At 46.6% G+C, this 13,745-nt stretch overlaps 1 protein-coding gene across 1 annotated transcript in view; it reads left to right on the top strand.

Moving 5' to 3' along the window:
- abca2 (ATP-binding cassette, sub-family A (ABC1), member 2) overlaps positions 1–13,745 on the top strand; it is a 603,170-nt gene that overhangs the window by 287,260 nt on the left and 302,165 nt on the right. The window contains exon 6 of the mRNA XM_085965847.1: positions 4,936–5,040. Coding sequence (XP_085821973.1) covers positions 4,936–5,040 — 105 coding nt within the window. The remainder of the gene's footprint in view (positions 1–4,935; positions 5,041–13,745) is intronic.

Genomic DNA, 13,745 nt, shown 5'->3' with positions numbered 1-13,745 from the left:
TGGAGGGCAGCCGATTGCGGCAGACCATTTGCCTCTCGAGCGGGACGCAGACACGCCACCCAACCCGCCACCGTAAAAATGGCGGCAGGCGCGTTAGCGGCAGGTTGGGGTCGCATTACACGATACTTTATTTTTAACCCCCCCCCCCCCCCCACCCTATGACATTCGGGAGGGGGGAGGGGTCAAAATTACCCCCATGCTTTTTTTTGTGGTGTGAGGGAGGCCCTTTTATGTCACCGCGTGTATCTGTTGCATATAAGCAGAGTATTGCTGAATGTAGGGCAGGTTAGGATACTTTAGGTGAAATGGCACCGATGCCTGTGTAACTGAACACCAACAACATTTTTAACGTAGTAAAATGTCCCCATGGCGCTTCACAGGAGCGATTATGAAACAAAATTTGCAGACTTTACAGAGATGGGGACAAGCGCTATGAACCTGGCAGAATTGCACCATAATTTAGAAATTTAATGTTCAGTTTCATCCCTTTTTCTTTCCTCCTCTTATGACGTTGCCGATGCATGGGCGGATATGGTGGTACCTGCATTGGCAACCTGTCACAGTTACTCACCTTGTTCCTATATAAGAGCTTAGGCAGTGAGGGCCAGCATACTATTTGATTAGATGGGGTTTCACAGCCCAGCCTGATCCTGTCCTCACCCGACATCTACACTTCTTACCGGGGCCGCTGAATAACCTCACAAAGGGTCGTGGAAACCTGGAACACTCTTCCCCCAAAAGGCTGTGGATGCTGGGACAATTGGAGCTCTCAAGACTGAGATCGCTAGATTTTTTGTTCGTTAAGGGTATCAAGGGTATGGAGCAAAGGCAAGTAAATGGAGTTGAGGTGCACATCTGCCATGATCTAATTGAATGGCGGAGCGGCTGAACGGCCGACTCCTGTTTCTATGTTCCTACCATCAGAACCAGGAAAACCCCAAGTAGTATTTCCGTCTCTTGGTCAGCAGCATAAAGGCCAGATGTAGCACCACTTCTGGCTTGTCTGAGATCAACCAACTGGGCTCAGACCAAGTATCAAACTGAAACCTTCCTAGTCAGTCTGCATTGATTCCGTAGTCGGCACCGGCCTTACTGAGGCGTTGGAGGAATTTGATATGTCCTGCGATATTTGTAGGTTACCCAGTTTGCCTTAATTGACATAGTTGTCGGGTCACATCACATTACAGAACGTGATGTGCCCTCTAATTAATAGTTGTGCCACATGTTCTTAAAGCTGCAGCCTCTCTCAGTCTTGCCAAATAAATAATTCTCACCCCTCGTCCACTATAGCGACATCTGAAGAACCCAATCTGAGTTACTCCGATATCGTTCTTTGAAGCTCACATGTTGAAGTTTGTGGTAAACCACTAATCTGCCTGTACAGAACATGTCTGGGCATGCCTCAGCTGGCTCCGCCCCTGGCTCCACCCCTAAGCCCAGGTATAAAGGTGATTGACCTCCAGTCCCCCTGGCTTTAAGGATCGGTCTACCAGCAGAGGCATGCTCGTATTCTTTTGTTAATAAAAGCCTACTTGTTATAAGTTTAACTCTTAGTCTTCTGGAGTTATTGATGGCGCATCAAAGTTTTGATAGCAGAGGTTGTTCTTGATTATTTTTGTGCTCCAGTTGGTCCCTGCTTCACACTCTTAGGCCGGGATCTTCCCGGAGGAGGCGAGTTGGGGGCGGGACTGTTGGTTTCCGGGTTCTTTCCCGCTCCCAATGACGTCTGACGACCTGATGCTATTTTCCCTTGATTGGCCTTGTTAAGCCCGCCCGGCGGGCTTGCCGGCCAATTAAGCGAAAACCAGTGTCCGATGACATCCGTGCATGACGCTTCATCTGCCGGTTTTGTTAAAGGGACAGGCACCATAACTTTTTGACAGATGAATTGTCAGTGTTTGACAATATTGAGGTGCTGTCAAACACTGACAATCACTGTCCAAAGGTGAGCCCTTGTACCCAAGCTCACCAATGACTCTCCTTAGGAGAAAACACATGGCAGCTGCATGTGAGATTGCAGAAACCATCTGTCAATTCTGCCGATCAGATGAGGCTTCACCGAAACAGCGAATCTTGTCACCTGCAGATATATATAAACAGAATAAAAATATTTCTCACTACATTCTCTCACCTGTCATATTACCTGTGCACAATTGCACCCATCACACTACCTCTGCAGCTGTCGTTTGCACACTTACACTGCAGCAGACCCGCAGCTCGCCTCGCTGACCCTGGCGGGGTTTCCCACTGTCGGGAAGGCTGCATCATGGGGAATGGGGAAAAGCCTCTTAACTGCCTGTTAACTACCTGTTAACAGGCAGTTAATTGGCTCTAATCCCCTTCCTGCCTCCAGGAGACGGGTCCCTGCGCGAGTCGGGGACACTCCTCCTGGGAAGATGGTTCGGAGGCGGGTTGGGAGCGGGGTTGGGACCCACTCCCAATTTTTCCAGCTGTCCCACCTCCAAACCCACCTCCTCAGGGCTGGCAAAATCCAGCCCATCGTTTAGCAGGATTTGTGGGTTGGGAAGTGGGTCAGTGGTGTGAACACATAAACTGCACATTTCTGAGATTGGCCTTGGGTGTACAACTTCAAACCCTCAGCAATGCCTTTCTTACCTCCAGGTTCGACTATTCCACTGCTCTTCTGGCCGGCCTCCCATCCTCCGACCTCCGTAAACTTCAGTTCATCCAAAGCTCTGCTGTCTATATCCTATCCCACATCAAAATTGGTGGTTGGTTTCCCAAATCCCCCCATTCTTATCCCAGAGTTTAAATCCCTTCATGGTCTCGCCTCCCTATGTCTAACCTTCTCCAGCCCTATAATCCCTCCCCCGATGTTCCGCTGACTACGGCCTCTTGTGCATTACCCTCCCTTCAGGCCGCCCTTGGCAACTGTGCCTCAGCCACCATGGCCCCATGCTCTGGAATTCCCTCCTTAAACACTTCTCTCTCTCCACCTCCCTCTCTTTCTTTAAGACCCTCCATGACCAAGCTTTTGGTTCCCCCTCCTAATAATTTACTCCTTTGGCTTGGTATTCATTTTTCTGATGATGTCTCTGTGAATCACCTTGGAACTACATAAATACAAGTTGTTGTTGAATATCTTTATAAATAATCTTCTTCTTCTTAGGCAGTCCCTCGGAACCGAGGATGACTTGCTTCCACATTAAAAATGAGTTCTCAGGTGACTGATGAGTCCAATGCGGGACCTACAGTCTCTGTCACAGGTGGGGCAGACGGTGGTTGAAGGGGCGGGTGGGTGGGGTGCTTGGGTTGACGTGCGCTGCCTGCGCTTGGCTTCCGCTTGCTCCCGGCGAAGAGACTCGAGGTGTTCGGCGCCTTCCCGGATGCTTCGCCTCCACTTTGTGCGGTCTTGGGCCAGGGATTCCCAGGTGTCGGTGGGGATGTTGCACTTTTTCAAGGAGGCTTTGAGGGTGTCCTTGAAGCGTTTCCTCTGCCCACCTGGGGCTCTCTTGCCGTGTCAGAAAACCGAAAACTTGTTCGGTGCAGGGTGTACAGGGGTAACTTTGCGAATAAACAACTTGTGGCTTTTGTGCAGAATAATTTATAAATGCACATGAGTATAAACAACAACCTAATTGAAGGGTTCGGATGATTTATTCAATGAGTAATGGATTTGTGGGAGTGATTGCAAAGCAGTAATCAGTGAATGGTCTCGGATTAAGATATAGTTTACAACTTGTCCATCAAATGCAGGGATGAGATCACTGTTTTGTAATCACTTCATTACTGTTTTTAATATACTGTAAATATTATGGGGTGTGTGCTCCGACTTGGATTGATGCTGACAGCCAGCGTGCTTCATTTCACCCATGATGATGATCGCAATGAAGGATTAGCGATTTTAATGTCATTACAACAAATTTATCCAACAATAATTTGCAGTTGATTCGCAGAAAGTTCAAAGCTCATTAGATAATATAAATGAACTGTTTCACATGAGTGCACTTGTCTGTCGGAGGGCAGCAAGACTCCAGTTATTAATAATAATTTGATCTGTTTCTATTCCAATGTCAAGAAAAATCTTGTATTGTACCAACTAGTTTGGGTCCAATTTTGCTCGATCCAGCAGCACAAACTCCGATTTGTGTTTTTAACAGAAAATGTAAGCAAAACTCCAGTAGGTTGTGCAGGCACGAGCAATTAGCACTGCATTAAAGGGTATAGTTTGGAGCTATTAACAGCTTAAAGGTACCAAGGCTGAGATTTTTATCCCCATGGCCACTTATTTTCTCCCCATTTTACTTCTCTTCCCAATACCGTTCCTAATGTGAGAAAACAGGAAGGCGACCTGCACCAGGCCTCTCAATGCTGCTCTGTGATCAAGTACTCAAATACGTGAGAGTGGCTTGGAGTAACTGGCTGATTGACTGGTTATCCCTTTCTTTCCCTTCCCTCGCCCAGTGGGTGGAAGCAGTTGGCCTTTCACAAGTGACTCAACCGAGATTGGGAGCTACATTGGGAATCAGAAGCAGAAATCCCGTTTCCCCCGCTCCTGTAGAATGGGCACTTGGCTGATATCATTTACACCAGAATTCAGGTGGCACAGGCGCGATGCTAAGACACAAGTCTTAGTATTAAATTTAACTGGGCAAGATGTTTGTTTAAATACTTGATGTAGCCCACAGTAGACACTGCTCGTAAACCACTCTATAAAATGGTGGGTGAGGCAGAACAATGCAAGCTCCCTCAATGTATATATTGTGAATCCACCAGACAAGTGCATTAAATCACAAGAGCTCAGGGCACAGGATGGTTGCTTTGTACTCTGCGCGTATCTGACTTCACTTATTATTCATAGAACCGAGGACATAATGGATTAGCATTGTGAAAACCTATTAAAGTTACCTTCGCCTGTGCCTTCTCATGGTAATTAATCTTGTCACACAGCTAGTTAATTGTGTTGTTTTCCAGGTGTTCCGCCTTTGCTTTGGATCATATCCTTCTGCTGTGGACAACAGACTGGACAGTGAAAGTTGGGATGCATTCAGCGCTGGAGAGAAACTCCTGCGGTTAGAGGTAAGAGGGTCTTCAGTTGTCATTGTAGGGGCACAACTGTGGGAGCAAGAAAAGAATTTACTCCCCCCTTTTGAAGTTGCAGATATCACATACAGTAAAAGATATTAGACAGCAATCTTTAGGAGCCACTGATTCTTTAGGAATTGCATACTGCTCAGTGTGGTCATCCCAATTTCCCTCATGTTTCTGTGCCATTTTGTGGGAAACAGTCGGTAACGAGACAGTCATGAATGGTGCTGGGAATAATGAGTTGTACCTAGCATTTGGTATGAGCACTGTAATCTTGCGGGGGGAGATAGTGGACGAGAGGTTGGAGGAATATGTCACTCATAGGACAACCAAACCAGTGCATGTGCAGTTAATGGCTGGGATGCCCATTGTTGCTTGCAATCCTAAAAAAAACATGTGAACAAACTCTACCCACTTGGTTTAGTTGAATCGTGTAATGTGGCAGGAAGCTCCCTTCTCAATTGTTGTCATAATAAGAACATAAGACGTAGGAGCAGGAGTCGGTCATTTGGCCCCTCGAGCCTGCTCCGCCATTCAGTAAGGCCATGGCTGATCTGATCTTGGCCTCAACTTCACTTCCCCGCCCGCTCCCCATAACCCTTGACTCCCTTATCTTTGAAAAATCTGTCTATCTCCACCTTAAATATATTCAATGACCCAGCCACCACCGCTCTCTGGGGTAGAGAATTCCAAAGATTCACTACACTCGGAGAAGAAATTCCTCCTCATTTAAATGGGTGCCCCCTTATTCTGAAACTATGCCCCCTAGTTCTAGATTCCCCCACGAGGGGAAACATCTTCTCTGCATCTACCCTCTCAAGCCCCTTCAGAATCTTATATGTTTCAATAAGATCCACTCTCCTCCTTCTAAACTCCAATGAGTATAGGCCCAACCTGCTCTACCTTTTTTCATAAGACAACCCCTTTATCTCCAGAATCAACCTCGTGAACCTTCCATGAACTGCCTCCAATGCAAGTATATCTTTCCTTAAATAAGGAGACCAAAACTGTACGCAGTACTCCAGGTGTGGTCTCACCAACGCCCTGTACAGTTGTAACAGGACTTCCCTTGTCAACTGAAATCAGTGCACCACCAAATTACTTTGACGTCTTTCTCCTTGGTGTGCGGTAATACAAGTGCAAAATGACAGCAAGGCTGAGAAGATTACAGGATGATATGATAGAGGTGTTTAAAATTCTGAACAGGTAGGACGGAGTTGACAGAAACAGATTGTTTCCAATGATTAAGAACATTAGAATGATGGGACTCGGATATTAGGTTAAATGTACGAGATTTAGGACAGAGAGCAGTAGAAACGTTTTTTACACAGAGGATTGTGAGGCTGTGGATTGCACTCTGTGAACTGGTGATTGAAGCAGAAACATGTCAACATTTAAGAATAGGTTAGATAGGTCGTTGAAGGAATGAGGGAAGATGCGATATGGGAACAGGCTGGGCATATGGGAATAGAAAAACTGCTCTAAAAGAGAATAAACACCATTACTGGTTGGGTTGAATGGCCTGTTTCCATGATGTAAAGCACCTTGGGATTCTGTTCTATGTTAAAGGCACCATATAAATGCAAGTTGTTGTAATAAAGACTCCAGACTGGATGCTGAAAACGGAGCTCCCCCTGATTCCTCAGTGGGTAAATTCAGATGTAGTGTGGTACTGAGCCAGATAAACCAGGAAGCTGTCGGGGTCAATCTCCAATCTGTGCTAAGTTAGCCAATCTTGCGGTACTACAGTTGGCCTTCGTGCTTCAGGAGCAGGAAGGAGAAACATCATCAAAGGTTCCTGTTCCTAACTGCTGTCCGATAACTCCTGTTGGGAATTACGTATCTGAAAAGGATGAGATGTCAGGATCAGACTGGGCTGTGTGGCCTACCACAATTGAATAGCTCTGGGTAGGCTCACAAATGAGATGCTATAAGACTACTGGCATTGGTGGAACTGCTTCAGGACGCGAGTATGTGCCCTCCGAACACAAAGAGAGAACTTGCACTTATATAGCGCCTTTCACCACCCATTCCATCTTTAGGATGAGACGTTAAACCGAGGCCTTGTCTTCCCTCCCAGGTGGACGTAAAAGGTCCCATGCCACTATTCGAAGAAGAGTGCGGGAGTTCTCCCCGGTGTCCCGGCCAATATTTATCCCTCAACCGTCGCTAAGGCAGATTATCTGGTCGTAATCTCATTGCTGTTTGTGGGAGCTTGCTGTGCGCAAATTGTCTGCTGCGTGTCCCACATTACAACAGTGACTACACTACAAAAATACTTCATTGGTTGTAAAGCGATTTAGGACGTCCTGAGTTTGTGAAAGGCTCTATATAAATGCAAGTTTCTCTTTGCTTTCAAAGTTGTTTACAGCCAATTAGTACATTTGAAGTTGTAATGTAGGGATCACTCCCGACTCCATGTTAGAGTGATGAAACCAAGGGGGTGATTTTGTCAATGGGGACGTGGTGGAGGCGGGACTGCTGCTTGTCGGGTTTCAGTCCCGCCTCCATTGACGTCCGGCCAACCCACGCTAGTTTCCCTTGATTGACCTTGTTAAGCCCACCCAACGGGTTTAGCAGGCCAATTAAGGGAAAGCCGGTGACAGAGAACGTCAGCGTATGAAGTTTCATCTGTCAAAAATTTTTGACAGATGAATTGTCATCGTTTGACAGCTTTGAGAAGCTGTCCACCACTGACATTCTCTGTTGTTTGGTGAGTCCTTGTATTCAAGAGTCATCAAACTTATCTGCTGAGCAGAAATCAGATGGCTGTTGCATCAGAGAATCAAAGGTAATGAAACTTTTTCTAAGACTTTTCACTCACCTCACATACTTACCTCTCCACACTTGCACCTATCACTCATAGAAACATAGAAGATAGGAGCAGGAGTAGGCCATTCGGCCCCTCGAGCCTGCTCCGCCATTTAATGAGATCATAGCTGATCATCCAAATTCAGTACCCTGTCCCTGCTTTCTCCCCATATCCCTTGATCCCTTTAGCCTTAAGAAATATATCTAACTCCTTCTTGAATATATTTAATGAATTGGCCTCAACGGCCTTCTGTGGTAGAGAATTCCACAGGTTCACCACTCTCTGGGTGAAGAAATTCCTCCTCATCTCTGTCCTAAATGGCTTACCCCTTATCCTTAGACTGTGACCCCTGGTTCTGGACTCCCCGGCCATCAGGAACATCCTTCCTGCATCTAGTCTGTCTAGTCCTGTTAGAATTTTATAAGTTTCAATGAGATCCCCTCTCATTCTTCCAAACTCTAGCGAATACAAGCCCAATCGACCCAATCTCTCTTCATACGTCATTCCTGCCATCCCAGGTATCAGTCTGGTGAATCTTCACTGCACTCCCTCCATGGCAAGAACATCCTTCCTCAGATAAGGCGACCAAAACGGCACACAATACTCAAGGTGTGGCCTCACCAAGGCCCTGTACAACTGCAGCAAGACATCCTTGTTCCTGTACTCGAATCCGCTCACTATGAAGGCCAACATACTATTTGCCTTCTTAACCTCCTGCTGCACCTGCATGCTTACCTTCAGCGACTGGTGCACAAGGACACCCAGGTCTCATTGGACTTCCCCTTTTCCAAATCTATTGCCGTTCAGATAATAATCTGCCTTCCCGTTTTTGCTACCAAAGTGAATAACCTCGCATTTATCCACATTATACTGCATCTGCCATGCACCTGCCCAATTACCCAACCTGTCCAAATCACCTCCACAACGCACTTTTCGAACCCTCTGACCCCCGCAGACCCACTGCTCGCCTTGCTGACCCTGGCGGGGTTTCCCGACGTCGAGAAGCCCGCACTTGTGTTGGAAAAATCGGGATAATCCTCCTAACTGCCTGTGGGGGGTTGGGGGGGGGGGGTGCGGAGTGGGGGCAGGGTGGGAAGCCTGTCAATTTTGAAGCTCAGCCTCTGGTACTTACAGTACGCATCAGCCTCTTGTTATATGACGTGATTTACGGTAGGAGGAACTACCCAGGATGTACAATGGTGAAAGAGTAGTGAATGATTATGGGCCAGAATTTGCTGTAGCCGGGCATTTAACAGTGTCTGCCGTTAGTTAGACTTGCCCCTGCACCCTTCAGCTCAGCTCAAAAAGTTGCCCACCAAGTTGCTGAAAGTGTGAGTTGATAAGGTCTCAGCGAAGGACTGAGAATGAAGTGTAAATTAGAGTGGGTGAGTTCAGTGTCAAATCAGGTACAGAAAGAGAAATAAAGAGAGGGAAAGAAAGATGGGATTAAGAGAGAGAGATAAAAGAGAGATAAAGGAAAAGTTTTTAAAAAAAAATTAAAATTAAAAATTTTAATATTTTTAAAAATCGCCCCCAAAAATTCAATACCTGAAGGAATGAGACTCCACGCTGGTAATGAATTTTCTGTGATTTTGAGGATGATTGGCAGTCATTAACACTTCTCGTGTCGTTAAACGGGTACTTATGCTTGTAGTAACAAGACTTAACTTTCTGTGGCGCGTTTAATGGACAATTTAATGAGCAAATGCAGGAAGTTCCTAAAATAAAAACGGGGGCGGGAGGAGGCGAAGGGCGGGGTGCCATTTTCACAAAGCTAATGGCCAAGCGGCACAACTCGGAGAGCGACATTTAACCATGCGTCTGCCCCTCGCCTGCAGTTGCTGTACCATTTACCCCTAAATAACGGCCAGCGCCATTAGCCTTGCCGTGATTTTGCCAGCATATTTTTAAAAAAAATGTTTTTATCCATTGATGGGATGTGGGCGTCGCTGGCTAGGCCTGCATTTAGTGCCCATCCCTAATTGCCCTTGAGAAGATGGTGGTGAGCCGCCTTCTTGAACCGCTGCAGTCCATATGGTGTAGGTACACCCACAATGCTGTTAGGAAGGGAGTTCCAGGATTTTGGCCCAGCGACAGTGAAGGAACAGCGATACAGGTCCAAGTCAGGATGGTGTGTGGCTTGGAGGGGAACTTGTAGGTGGTGATGTTCCCATGCGTCTGCTGCCCTTGTCCTTCTAAGTGGTAGAGGTCGCGGGTTTGGAAGGTGCTGTTGAAGGAGCTTTGGCGAGTTGCTGCAGTGCATCTTGTAGATGGTACACACTGCAGCCACAGTGCGCCGGTGGTGGAGGGAATGAATGTTGAAGGTGGTGGATGGGGTGCTAATCAAGTGGGCTGCTTTATCCTGGATGGTGTCGAGCTTCTTGAGTGTTGTTGGAGCTGCACTCATCCAGGCAAGTGGAGAGTATTCCATCACACTCCTTACTTGTGCCTTGTAGATGGTGGAAAGACTTTGGGGAGTCAGGAGGTGAGACACTCGCCGCAGAATTCCCAGCCTCTGGCCTGCTCTTGTAGCCACAGTATTTATATGGCTGGTCCAGTTCAGTTTCTGATCAATGGTAACCCCCAGGATGTTGAAAGTGGGGGATTCAGCGATGGTAATGCCATTGAATGTCAAGGGGAGATGGTTAGAGTCTTGCTTGTTGGAGATGGTCATTGCCTGGCACTTGTGTGGTGCGAATGTTACTTGCCACTTGTCAGCCCAAGTCTGAATGTTGTCCAGGTCTTACTGCATATGGACACGGACTTCGTCAGTATCTGACGAGTCTCGAATGGCCCCTTCCACGGTCTAGGACTATTTTTGCCTGCTGTTAGTTTGCCGACTATAAATTGACACTGCTAATAAAGTACGATACACGTTTCTGCAAATGGTGCTGAATTATTCACCATTTTGAAGAATGGTCTTTTGTCTTCCCCAGAAGAAAGACGTACACACAATTATTGACAACATGAGAGATTTTTCTTATATTTAATGGAAATTTGCTGTGATCTTTGAAGCTGGGGTGTGAAACTCCTTGTAAATAAAACATTTCCACGTTCCCTGCTGCTGCGTAATTCAGTAGCAATTCATAATAATTTGAGTCCTGCTGCAAGTGTTTGATTTTCTATTAATACATTTGAATGAAAGTCCTGCAACACAAGGCTTGCACAGATGAATTTAACTTTCTGAACATATTTGCATGGTGTAGTCAATATGTACATATCATGGACGATGCTGGAGAGTGCTACGTTTTTTCGCTATTTGCACTGCAGGTATTTGTATCAAACACGAAGTCGCATTTACCATTCAGTTCAGAGCTGCGGCCAGCAACAGCCCTGAGTGCAACCGCAGTGCTGCGGGTGAATAATAATAATAATTCAACTTTATTGTCATTGTACAATGCACAAGTACATGAACAACGAAATGTGATCTTGCAAGCTCCCATGAGTCCAGTACAAATAACATTAACATTAAACGTAAATAGCACCGTCCTGGGAGAAGCAAAGCCGCTGCGTCTGTGCGCGCCGCCATTCCATTTCCACCATTCCTCCTGTCCGACAATCTTCAGCCCAACGCCCGGGCCTGCTCACCAGCCGCCCCTCCCGGGGCTCCTTCCGTGACCTTCTCACCAACCGCCCCTCCTCGGGGCTCCTTCCGTGACCTTCTGCACCTGGTCTTCCCTGATGGTCACCCTTCCAGGTACTAACCAGGCCTGGCTCTGCTTAGCTTCCAAGCCTTGCCAGTGACGCTGTCCCTAGTCCCAGGAACAAGGAATCGTCGCGACTGCCTCCGCAGGCGCCGATACCCAACCTGATGAAATGGCCTTTTCTGGTCCTTGCAACGACAATGACGACAGCAGCTTGTATTTGCACAGCACCTTTAATGTAGCAAAACGTCCCCGAGGCGCTTCACAGGAGCGCAATCAGATAAAAATTGACCTTGAGTGAAAGGAGGAAGCATCAGGACAGGCTTGGCCAAACTAGTAGGGGGTAATGAGCATCTTAAAGGAGGAGGGAGAGGTTCAGGGAGGGAATTGCTGAGCTTGGGTCCTAGACGGCTGAAGGCACAACCGCCAATGGTGGGGATACACAAGAGGCCAGAGCTGGAGGAACGCAGAATTTTCAGAGGGTGTAGGCAATGTTCCCGTTAATTTTTTTTGGGTGCGCGGCCCCTTTAAGGGGCTGTGCGGCCCAGTCAGAATACTGCGCAAGCATGGTTTTTACCATTGAAAAGCCGGCGAGCCGGTTGCGCGGGAGGGCCAGAGAGCTGTGTGGCCGCTTAAAGGGAACAGAAACACAAAATGCTGGAAATACTTTGTAGGTCAGGCAGCATCTGTGGAGAGAGAAACAGAGTTAACGTTTCAGATCATAACATAAGAAATAGGAGCAGGAATAGGCCACTTGGCCCCTCGAGCCTGCTCCGCCATGCAATAAGATCATGGCTGATCTTGGGCTCAAAGCCACTTCCCAGCCCGGTTCCCATAACCCTTCACTCCCTTATCTTGTAAAAATCTGTCCATCTCCACCGTAAATGTATTTAATGACCCAGCCTCCACGGCTCTCTGGGGCAGAGAATTCCACAGATTTACGACCCTCAGAGAAGAAATTCCTCCTCATCTCAGTTCTAAAAGGACGACCCTTTATTCTGAAACTGTGCCCCCGAGTTCTAGATTTCCCCACGAGGGGAAACATCCTCTCTGCATCTACCCTGCCGAGCCCCCTCAGTATCTTATGTTTCAATAAGATCACCTCTCATTCTTCTAAATTCCAATGAGTATAGGCCCAACCTTTCTTCATAAGTCAACCCCTTCATCTCAGGAACCAACCGTGTGAATCGTCTCTGAACTGCCTCCAATGCAAGTATATCCTTCCTTAAATAAGGAGACCAAAACTGTACGCAGTACTCAAGGTGTGGTCTCACCAAATACCCTGTACAGTTATAGCAGGACTTCCCTGCTTTTATACTCCAACCCCCTTGAAATAAAGGTCAACATTCCATTTGCCTTTTTGATTGCTTGCTGCACCTGCATGCTAACTTTTTGTTTTTCATGCACAAGGACCCCCAGGTCCCTCTGAACTGTAGCATTTTGTAATCTCTCTCCATTTAAATAATTTTGCTTTTTTATTTTTCCTGCCAAAGTGGATAACCTTGCACTTTCCCACATTACACTCCATCTGCCAAATGTTTGCCCACTCACTTAGCCTGTCTATATCCATTTGCAGGTTCTTTGAGTCCTCTGCACAACTTGCTTTCCCACCCATCTTTGTATCATCCGCAAACTTGGCTACATTGCACTTGGTCCCTTCATCCAAGTCATTAATGTAGATTGTAAATAGTTGAGGCCCCAGCACCGATCCCTGTGGCACCCCACTAGTTACCGTTTGCCATCTGGAAAATGACCCATTTTTCCTGACTCTGCTTTCTGTTAGTTAGCTAAAGATCGATGACCTTTCATCAGAACTGGAAAAAGTTAGAAATGTAACAGATTTTAAGCAAGGGCAGGGAAAGTGGGGAGGGGAGGAATGTAAAGTTTGTGGGTTGTTTAGTTAATTAATACACAGACTCCAAGAGTAACTTAAAACAGGACTTTACTATTCGAAGGTCAGGGCGAATCTGCCCAATAACTCCTGGCACAACACTTATATACTGGTGTGGTCACCGTCGGTATTACCGTATACAGAAGCCAAACAAAGTAGTGCCACACCTAAAATAGTTCTCTTAAAGGTGAACGGTTACATACAATAGTTCTCTTAAAGGTAGACGGGTACATACACTACAATCCTCCCTTTTTAGCTTACAACATACTTATTCCCCATTAAACATAACATATAATCAACTTCATGTAAAACAATTCACAGATATAGTCTCTGTGGGAAACAGTTCACA

This window comes from Somniosus microcephalus, chromosome 23 (genome assembly GCF_052327205.1).
Source record: "Somniosus microcephalus isolate GS21.2 chromosome 23, FLI_Smic_1.0, whole genome shotgun sequence".
Classification (NCBI taxonomy): Eukaryota; Metazoa; Chordata; class Chondrichthyes; order Squaliformes; family Somniosidae; genus Somniosus; species Somniosus microcephalus.
This window is presented reverse-complemented; position numbering and strand designations above follow the sequence as displayed.